The sequence below is a fragment of the Cucurbita pepo genome, chromosome 5, assembly GCF_057944985.1.
Source record: "Cucurbita pepo subsp. pepo isolate OVF chromosome 5, ASM5794498v1, whole genome shotgun sequence".
In the NCBI taxonomy this organism is placed as follows: domain Eukaryota; kingdom Viridiplantae; phylum Streptophyta; class Magnoliopsida; order Cucurbitales; family Cucurbitaceae; genus Cucurbita; species Cucurbita pepo.
The window spans coordinates 16,750,621-16,761,765 of NC_141802.1; the positions used below are offsets into that span (position 1 = coordinate 16,750,621).

The 11,145-nt window shown below is 35.9% G+C and overlaps 1 protein-coding gene and 1 non-coding gene across 2 annotated transcripts; both read right to left on the reverse strand.

The window, feature by feature from the left end:
* Positions 1-539: 539 nt before the first annotated feature.
* On the reverse strand, positions 540-3,099 carry LOC111795532 (CASP-like protein 5C1). Its single transcript, XM_023678013.2, has 3 exons — positions 2,594-3,099; positions 907-1,039; positions 540-821 (listed from the first exon to the last, which is right to left on the reverse strand). Exons 1-3 carry the CDS (start codon positions 2,722-2,724, stop codon positions 627-629), a joined length of 459 nt encoding a protein of 152 aa, XP_023533781.2. The 5' UTR covers positions 2,725-3,099; the 3' UTR covers positions 540-626.
* Positions 3,100-4,021: 922 nt separating this feature from the next.
* On the reverse strand, positions 4,022-4,110 carry TRNAY-GUA (transfer RNA tyrosine (anticodon GUA)). Its single transcript is given in 2 exon segments — positions 4,022-4,057; positions 4,074-4,110. It is a non-coding gene; the product is annotated as a tRNA-Tyr (tRNA).
* Between the last annotated feature and the right edge of the window lie 7,035 nt (positions 4,111-11,145).

Here is an 11,145-nt window from a genome sequence, read left to right on the forward strand (position 1 = left end):
TCTTGTGCCCCACCTAACACCTTGAAACAATATCTTAGAAACATAATTGAACTTGAAAAATTGAAGGGAGATCCAAATGGGTAAGATGGAATATTGAAGCTTTAGCCTATTACGTTACTTAACATTATCTATTTTGAAGTAATGTCACGTCAAATTCCATTGTTATACCTCCAAAATTGACATTTGTATTTTAGAGGAAGAATCAATTCCAAATTTGACACAAAGATCAAAGGCGAGACTGAAGATAGATTAAATTATAAATTTAGTCTTTTTGGTCGAAAAAAAGTTGAAATTTAGTTTTTATAGTTTTAAAGATTAGAATTAGCGAATCCCCGTAGGTTAATAGTATAGGTATTCATATCATTTAGGAATCCCGTCTACCTCGACTACCCAATTCAAATCATAAAAATTGAATTGGGTTAGATTTTCTTTTGTCAAATCATAAAAATTGGATTGGGTTAGATTTTCTTTTGTTTGAGTTTGGGTAGTTCGGATCATTGGATTTGTTAAATCTCATCCAACTTGGGAACAAAACTAAGTGTACAAATTTCTAATTCAGAACAAAATGAGTGTATAAGTCTATGGATGCAGAACTTCAGCAAATTAGAGGTTAGGAGTTATGAACACTATAAGGATGGAAGTAACCAAAGATTGAAAAGAGAAGAAGCAAAAGACAAAAACCATGACAAGAAGGCCATGGCAGCAGATATTTGATATCTCCTGCACAGCTTCGACGGGCAATACGAACTGTCCGAATGAAGAAGTATGTCGACGACACTCGCTGTCGAGCAAGCAGCAGCCAGTGTAAGAAGTGAGAGCGCCTGTTGTTCAAGCAAATGGTTTGAATACCAAAACCAAAGCATCCTGAAACTGAAAGTTTAATGGCATTCAAGAAGAAGTACTTACCCAATCTCCGACGATGATGATCGTGAGGATTCCGGGCTGTCGAAGAGGACATTTTACGAGAACTGAATAGCCATCAACCAATGCTAAGGTGAAGCTCCAGGGTATGACCAAACCCATTACTGTCACAAGGTAGCTGCATTGATGTTCAACCATGGAAAGATTAACATCCAAAGCAAAATCATGGAATCCCAGAAGAGTAGCCTATAAGATAAACAAATAGATGGTCGAGTTCAGATAATCTCGTGAACTATTTTACTTTAAACCAAATGCACTGATCATGCAACAGCCTAAGCCCACCGCTAGCCGATATTGTTTTTTTGGGTTTTTGAAACGCGTCTGCTAGGGAGAGGTTTCCACATCCTTATAAATAATGTTTTGTTCTCCTCTCCAACCGATGTGAGATCTCACAATCCACCCCCCTTCAGGCTCAATGTCCTCACTGACACTCGCTCTCTTCTCCAATCGATGTGGGACCTCCCAATCTACCCCCTTTTGGGGCGGGGTTCAGCCTCCTTGCTGGCACATCGTCCTGTGTCTAGCTCTAATACCATTTGTAACAACCCAAGCCCACCGCTAGCATATACTGTCCTCTTTGGGTTCTTTCTCTCGGACTTCCCCTCAAGGTCTTTAAAACGCGTCTGCTAGAGAGAGGTTTCCACACCCTTATAAAGAATGCTTCGTTCTCCTACTCAACCGATGTGGGATCTCACAATCCATCACTCTTCAGGACCAACGTCCTCGCTAGCACTCGTTCCTATCTCAAATCGATATGGGATCCCCCAATCCATACCCTTTCAAGGCACAGCGTCCTTGCTGGCACACCCCTCGGTGCAGCCCCTTCAGAACTCAGCCTCCTCGCTGGCACACCCCTTGTATCCACCCCCCTTCAAGGCTCAGCCTCCTCACTAGCACACCCCTCATGTCCACCCTCCTTTGGTCCTCGCTGGCACATCGCCCGATGTCGGGCTCTGATACCATTTGTAATAATTCAAGCCCACCACTAGCTGATATTGTCCTCTTTGGACTTTCCCTCAAGGTTTTTAAAACGTGTCAACTAGGGTGTAGGGAAAGGTTTCCACACCCTTATAAATTATGCTTTATTCTCCTCCACAACCAACGTAAGATCTCACACATCACCTACATATCCTACAGAACCTATGCACTAAACTATAAGATAAACTTCAATCGGTTTTCTTTCATGTCAGATCCTAGGACAAAGCTATGAAAATCTTGTGAATGAGCTTGTTTTTGCATATAACTCAAGTTTGAAACAACAGAATTGCAGATAGATCCATAGGAGGTGTTTGGTGGCAAACCTCAATGAAGTCCGCAAGAGAAGACCACCACAAAAGGGCATACTAGCATAGATAACATGCTAAATAAACTCACAGCTCAAAGTTGTATGGTTTAACCAACAAGTTATTTGTATATTATATTGCCTGCAAGCGTTATCAAAACTAGTTTCCTTAAACAGAACATTCAAAAGCTTTGCAGATCCTAACAACCACAGAGTAACAAAGATCAAGTAAGTTCTTCACATTCATCCATCTCAAGAACACAAACCCAAATCCCATCAAGGCGTAATTTCAGAGATTTTCAAGTCAATTAATTCATCTTCCATGGATCATACAAACCACAAAAAACAGATTCAAAAGCAATCCAAAGAAAAGGGGAAAGGGGGAATCACCAGAAAGCAGTGTAGCTGTAGAACTCAATACCCAAAGACATGAAAAGAAGCGAAGCGGAAGAAAACACAGTCTGGCCCAGTCTTAAAGAGAAACTGCCGCCGGTGCCCACCGACCCAGGTACCACGTCCATGGCGGCGCCTGTGAATGCGATTCCTAACTCTACAAATTCCCCATTTCTTCTTCCCCTCAAAACCACTCATCTTAATCGCTCAATGCTCCACCATACCCGCTCACACCCAAATCAACGGAGTCTATTTTGATTCTCTGGTGAACAATTTTGGTCCCGATGAAGAATCCGGCGTGTTTTCCGGTGAAAAGGGGTTTCGAGGTCGAATCCGGAGATGGGTGTTACAGAAAATTGAAGCGTAGAGAAGGGCGGGGCGTTGGAATTGAGACTTCCGGGGGCCGTTTCTTGTTTTTGGGTGGCACGTTCTCAGAGCTTCGAGAGCCAAATCAGCCGCAGAAATTTTGGCGTGCCTGCTGCCGTTGAATGTTGCCGTTTCGTATTTATTCTCGAGTAAAAATGTAAATAATATTTTCCCATAAAGGATAATTCTCAATTTCATTCTTCTATCATTTAATTTTTTTTTTTTAATTTAACGCATTAAGAACGATTTTATCGAGTTCTTTTAACGTGTTCTGTTTTCACGGATCGAAATTCTAAAAAAAATTCTTAAAAAGTCACCAAATATAGAAATAAAGGTGCACGTTGTTGGTATAGATAATAACTTTTATTTTGTGAGATCTCATATCAATTGGAGAGAGATAAGAACGTGGAAATCTCTCCCTAGCAGTTGCGTTTTAAAACCTTAAGGTGAAACCCGAGAGGGAAAGCACAAAGAGAACAACATCGACTAACATTGGGCTTGAGCCTGAAAACCTCTCCCTAGTCATCTTGAGGGAAAGCCAAAAGAGAGAGCACAAAGTACAATATCTGTTAGCGATGAGTTTGAGCCATTACAAATGGTTTCAGGGTCAGTCACCACCTAGTAACCTTTAAGGGAAAGTCGGAAAGAAAAAGCTAAAAACAGCCAGGGTCAGTCACCACCTAGTAACCTTTAAGGGAAAGTCGGAAAGAAAAAGCTAAAAACAGACAATATTTGCTAGCGGTGAACTTCGGCTGATCTCGGTGTTTGTAATTAGATATAATATTTAACTTTTGTTTTAAAAAAACATTAAGATAATATGAAATAAAAAGTAGATTTGGCACGTAAGCAAATCATATTCTTAAATATTATAAAATTTTATGATAGTTTTGATGGATTGATTGACATTTTAAGAACAAAGCATCACCAAATCAAAGTCAAAATGAGTGCTTCATTGACCCATTACAGAATGTTGGACCAATCTTTTGAAGTGAAGGTTGTGGATTGCTATTCTCTAAACAAATGCAAACGCTCTGTATAAATGTTTTTTTTTTTTGTTCTTCCGACCTATCGGATTCGAACCATCGACCTAAGGATTACTAATTAGCACAAACTACAGTCCTCCGCTCTACCAACTGAGCTAAGGTCGGTTTTAAAATAAATCAAGAGTAATCTGAAATTAATCAAATTTTGAGAGCAATGCTTAAATTAAAAAAAATAAAAAATTCCAACTTGACAGATTCATACGACCTAATTATTACCAAAACCAACTCGAAGATAGAGTTACAATTCAACCATACCCTACTTTTTTTAAAAAAAATTAAGAATATTTAACTATTGTAAAAACTTCATATTTAAATTTTATGAGATTTTGGTTATTAATACAATAGGGTATAAATATGATTTTTTTAAATAATTAAAAAAAACAACCCGACAACCAAACCCATCCCAATACGAACATAGAGGGTTGGTTAGGTTGGGTTGTGATCTCTATTCTAGTTCTTTAAGTCACCAACTCGACCAACCCAAAACTTGAGGTTGGTCCAAGAAAATTTCCAACCCAACCCGTATTCACCCCTAGTTAGTTTTGGTTGATATTGGGAGTCAATATGAAGTAGGTCGTAGGTCGTATTTATTTTAAATTATAAAATAAATATAATTTAGAATTATATATTTTATGTGCACATATTACATTAAACATTTATTGGTATAATGTGTGAGGGGGAAGAATATAAATGGAGATAAGCCTATTTTATTAACTAAACGAATTTGTCTGTCGGCAGCATTTCATTTAAGATTTATTTATTTTTCTTTAAACTTTATATCTATTAGTCCAGGTTGATCAAACAATTTATGATGCCACAGATCATTAATTAAAGTAATCTCCCAAACCTATGAAAATGGAACTCCAGAAGCTGCCAAACATAAGTTGAGGTTGAGCTGACCTTACTTGAGTCGAGATCAAAACTTGCCTACAAATTTTGAGACCAACGACATACTAGGATTAGAGTTGCTAATCAAGAGGGACGAGAGTTTGTGAAAGCCTAATTCTCTCTCCAAAACGAATACGAAACAGAACCGTAAGTCGATTATAAATAAGTAAGTTTAACTAAGCCATTATTATCTTGCTTAAACTTTCCACGCTTCTACTTTCTCTCTAACTTAACCATCAAAATTAGTTTGATTGGCAAGTATCACGGGCTGGCTGCATATTCATGTCATGTCAAACCCCTTATTTGCTTTTATGTTATATTGTTTTATTATTGTATTTTCTGTTTGTATGACCCTTCCACAAAACCATGTCTAGGTCTGTCAAACCTGAATAGCCTAAATGTACTACACGGGGGACTGAGTGGTCATCAAACCTCCCCAACTAAGTATTGTAATTTCTCTTGCCCACATGTTCTCAATGTAATTGACTTTCACAATCCTTACTTTCAACTTGTTTTCAAACATTTTCTCTCAATATGTGGCTCGATGCTCGACCATTCACCATAATTGTCCACAAAATCTGATTTTCACATGGCTACCTTGTTCGCTAGAATAGAACAAGCGCCGCACAGTTGCCAAGTCTACTGCCTTAGAACTGCGATTGTGACAGCAAGCACTAAACAACCTTGAACTTTCAACTGTGTTTCCAAAATACCATTAAACTTTAAAAAGTTTCATTAATACCCGTCAAATTTTTTAAAAAATAAAAAATACCTTAATACGATATTTAAGAAATAACTTGAAATTTTGAAAGCAGTATTAACACTCTTAACCTTTGTAAAAAAATTACTGCGAATATATAGACAGAAATCATCTCTCTACGTCTCATAGATTACTTCCAAGCTTTGTAAATTTTTTTATATAAGTTTTAAGGGTATTAATATTAGTTTTTTTTTTTTTTTTTAATTTTTTTTTTAATTTTAACCGTAATTATGATTACTTAAATTATTATATATTGCCTCTAACCATCGAAGATTATTAGTATAATTTTGAAGAGGATAGGTTGATACATGAAAGGGTATGTTTAAGTAATAACCTAAAATATTTATAATATATGGATAAGGTTAGGTATCTTATCTGATTAATATTTTCAAAGTGAAGGTATTCTATACCATGAGTGTGTATGAAATTGGACCACAAAATATTTAACCTCTATTTATAAAACGTTAATTAAGAAAATTAATATTTCACAGAATAATCATATGAAACTCAATCTTAATCTTGATTAAGTTATGAATTCTTGTCTATGAGAATTTGTGTTTTGGTTCATATGGGTAAGAATGACTTTTATAGTCAATTTAATATAATTTTACGAGATAAAATTTACTTATATTCCATAGAGTAAGGAGATGAATAGCTCTCGTGTTAATTTCGAAACATAAACAATGGGGTCACACCTTTTCACTCGCTCCATCCTTCGATCATGACCAAATTTTTCATTAGATGATCAATGGATTCATTTGGTCTCTCTATTTGGGCCTTATTGGGCCTTTTTCAACTCTATTTTTTTCTCTCCATTCTCAACCACCTCTTTGGGCTAAGTTGACTTTCGACTCCATACTAGCTTTACTCACTTTATCTTAAGAAAAAAAAACCCACATCTAGAAGCCCGCTTACTCCGGAATTTAGACAAAAATGGAATTGTGATGTCATGATCGTGGGTGGAGACGGGCGATATTTTAGTAGGTAAATTAACGCCTCAGATGGCGAAAGAATCATCGTATGCCCCCAAAGATAGAATATTACGAGCCATACTTGGCATTCAGGTATCTACTTCAAAAGAAACCTGTCTAAAACTACCTATAGGCGGTAGGGGTCGAGTTATTGATGTGAGATAGATCCAGAAAAAAGAGGGTTCGAGTTATAATCCAGAAATGATTCGTGTATATATTTCACAGAAACGTGAAATCAAAGTAGGCGATAAGGTAGCGGGAAGACATGGAAATAAAGGTATTGTTTCAAAAAATTTGCCTACAGAAGATATGCCTTATTTGTTAGCTTGTCTTCTCTTGGCTTTATCTTTATTGTCCTCTTTCTCTTCATGGCTTCCCCTAAAAGTTAGAGGTTCCACGTCCTTACAAGGAATGTTTCATTCCCCTCTCCAACCGACGTGGGATTTCACAATCTACCCCTTGGGACCTAACGTCCTCTCACAATCCACCCCCCTTGGGGGCCAGCGTCTTCGTTACCACACTGTCTGACTCTGATACTAGTTCTAACAACCCAAGCTACTGCTAAGAGATACTGTCCACTTTTGCTCGGTTTTAAAACGCGTCTATTAGAGAGATGTTTCCACGCCCTTATAAGGAATAATTCGTTCTCCTCTCCAATCAATGTGAGATTTCACAGGATTACTCTCATTCAGATATGGTCTCAGTTTATTCATGTACCTTCCTTTATTCGAATATCACCATACATCTTCCACTTTCCTATTTCTTCATCGAGCAAAAGGTACGAAATAAATCAGATCAATTCATCGACCCTATCGTATATGACCAGACACCAAATAGAATTTTCAACCACATTTTTTCAAACCGAACCAATAATTTCTTGCGAAAATCATATTCAACACATGGACTAACACACAACCATAAATTAAAATGAAAGGCTACAACTTTTTGGGTAACCCACCAATCACTTTTGGAATAATATGATTACCCTTTTACATTAAGCACACTTATTTGACTCTTATATACACTCATCATCATCGATGGCCTACAACAAATTGAGGAAAGTGGGCAATGCTTATCCAAGATTATACCCTTTTTCTCACACTCATACCCCACAAAAGATATCAAGCCCTATAAATTCACCACTTGTTTCCATTTCAAACACAATAAATAACCTTTTTTTTTCAAATTTCAACCACTTTTGCGACCATTTTTAACGTCAGCGTTCCACTACGAACTATAATAATTCTCAACTATAAGATAAGCGATATCTCTTTTATATAATTTAGTCCTTATTTTTATAAGAAGATTTGAATAGTGTTGTAACGATCCGGATTCACCGCTAGGTGATATTTTCCTATTTGGGCTTTCCTTTTAGGGCTTCCCCTCAAGGCTTTAAAACGTGTCTGCTACATGAAGGTTTCTACATTCTTATAAATGATGATTTGTTCTCCTCCCCAACCAATGTGGGACATCACAATCCACCCCCCTTCAAGGCTCAGCGTCCTCGCGACCCCCCTTTGAAGCCCATCGTCCTTGCTGGCACACCGCTTCGTGTCTACCCCCCTTCGAGAAACAGCGAGAAGACTGACACATCGTCCAGTGTCTGGCTCTAATACCATTTGTAACGACCCAGATCCATCGCTAGCAGATATTGTCCTCTTTGGGCTTTCCTTTTCGGGTTTCCCCTCGAGGCTTTAAAACGTGTGGGAAGGTTTCCACGCGTTTATAAATGGTGGTTTGTTCTCCTCCCCAACGAACGTGGGACATCATAATTGTTATTTTTAAAATTTATTATTAAAATATAAAGTTATTTTTCAAATTAATTATTAAAATATTGTAATTTTAGTGACTCGGTATCTGTGAGATCTCACGGAGAGGGAAATAAAACTTCTTACTAGTAGATGCGTTTTAAAAACGGGAAAGCCCGAAAGGAAAAACTCAAAGAGGACAATATATGCTAGTGGTGGACTAGGGTCGTGACTTGGGTCATTACAGTCTCTCACGCTATTGTCATGTCGCATTGTCAAGCGCATAGCCACTGTAAAAAAAAAAAAGACAAGATCAAGACAAATACTACATGACAATGTCGTCTTTTTAAATGATGAAATATACGTAAACTGAATTCATTTATTTAGAAAACGAACTACGATCACTTGTTTGAGTTCATCTCGAAGGACTAGAGCTCGAGCTCGGCAATTAAAAATAATAATAATATTAAAGAAAAATCATTTTATTTCTTCCTCTACAAATTAGCCAAACACGTGTATATAATATATGCCAAATATTTGGTTGGCTCAAGCACTTTCCACCTTTTCCTTTCATTATTTCTTTTTATTAGATTTTTATATTTTTTTATTAATAAAAATAGTATTAAAAAATTTTATAAAAAAAAACTCGTGGACTTTTTTAGGTGTCGTCATCTATAGGAATATTATGAGTCCTAGTCAGCATTATTCTTTTTTTAATTGAGATTAAATTTTTAAATTTACAAATCAATTGATAACTACTTAATAATATTTTATTTCATTAAATTTTTTTTATAATTATTTAAAAATAAATAAAATTTTATTTTAAAATATTAATATTTTACTTTTATTAAAAAAAATGAATCCAAATATTTTATTATATTATATTGGATTTGATCATTTAATAAAAGTTATTCAGAGTGAAATAATTTATCACTCGAACAATTAAATTGAATATAAAAAATGTCATAATCAGACTCAACCTAAACACGTCGTAAATGGTTATAAATAATATTTCTTTTTTTTTTTAATATCATTAAATTATAAAGGCAAAACACTCACTTTCAAGAATCTCATGTGGAAAATTCAAAGGTAAGATTGCGTCCACATTGAGCCCACGTGGACTACTTTTTATATTTTCCCATTGACCTCATAAATATATATATTTTTAATTTTTATTTTCCAATACTTTAATTAATTTAATATAACAAAGCAGCATGAAACATTCCCCTAACAAACGCCTTTTAAACCCTTAAGAGGAACCTCAAAATGAAAAGCTCAAAGAAGACAATACTTACTGACGGTGAACCTGGGCCGTTACAAATACGTAACCCGTGGCCCCTGTAGGTATCATGATTATGATTGTTCGACAAATGCTATACTTTGTACGTCATGATATGCTAAGTTAAGACATGTTATGTTATATTATATTATGTCATGTTATCACATATTATAAATTATGGTATAATATGATTATGTAATGTAGAATCATGTTTATTATATTTGATAATTATGATGCATAAACCTCCACATATCATGTCAGGTAAATTAAGTATGAATTCTATGACAAGAATTACGTGTGGATGTTCATAGCCTCGTTATGATATGTATGAATGAAAGTTTGACGTGTATCATAAATTTATGTCATGATTTTAAGTTATGGGATCTCGTGCATTTACTTATGCCATGATTTTAAGCTAAGGGGACCTCATGTATTTATCTGTCATATGGATTGTGATACTTCCACATTATGAATAGTATAGACACATACCTTACAATATTTATGTTTGTCATGATATCATCGGGTCTTTTCCTTATGTGGTGTCCGACAGCATAAAAGTATGCTAGCCCAACGAGCCCGCTTAGTGGGTTCATGTACGGTTGAATGGGTTGTGTGTAGAGAAGTACTACACAACAAACCTTACCTGGACTGGAAAGAGAAGTCCAAGACCATGCCAGGATGTTTTTTATGAAATAGGTCCAACCATATTGCATGTATTTGCATTTTTCAACCCCAATAGTGAGGTTACCTGCTGAGTATTTCTTAAAATATTCAAGTCACATGGTACTCTTACTTTTCAAGTGAAGGAAAGGCATCTCTATGTGGATAACGACGTCGCGGTGACAGCCATGAGACTGAAGGTATGGTAAATGCATTAATGTTATTTGTAACCCTTAAGTTAAATATAATATATTTTATTTAAACTTCACATTATCTGTTTTTCGCTATGTTGTTGTAAAGATTTTATTATGAACGTTTAAATCCATGACATCGTTTATGAAATACTTTAAATGAATGTTTTCGCACGTAACAATCATGTCATGCATACAACAGCAACCTCATTTTAACAAGAAATAAGGTCGGTTACCATCATAAGTTGACCTAATAACATTAGAACGTTAAAACAAAAAAGTTACAGATTCGTAAGAAAACGGGTTCCAACTCCACAATACCCATCTAAACAAAATGATTTTGCACTCATCAACGAACATCAACGTGTAATCTATAGAATGGTTTAGGTACGAAGTTGCAACCACTCTCAAATTCCTAGTCCAACTAAAAATCATGTGGTGCAACATTAGGCCTTTGTTGGTAGCAAAGGCAAGATTTAAGTTGAATATGAAGAAGAAAGCGACGAGTGAAGGGAAGCATCAAAACATGACCCATTGTCATCATGAAAACCCTATTTTTGCCAATACTTGGAAGCATCGTATGGTTAGCAGAGGATTGAGTGAATGCCCAATGGCGTCCACTAAGCCAAAGTGAAGATAAGAC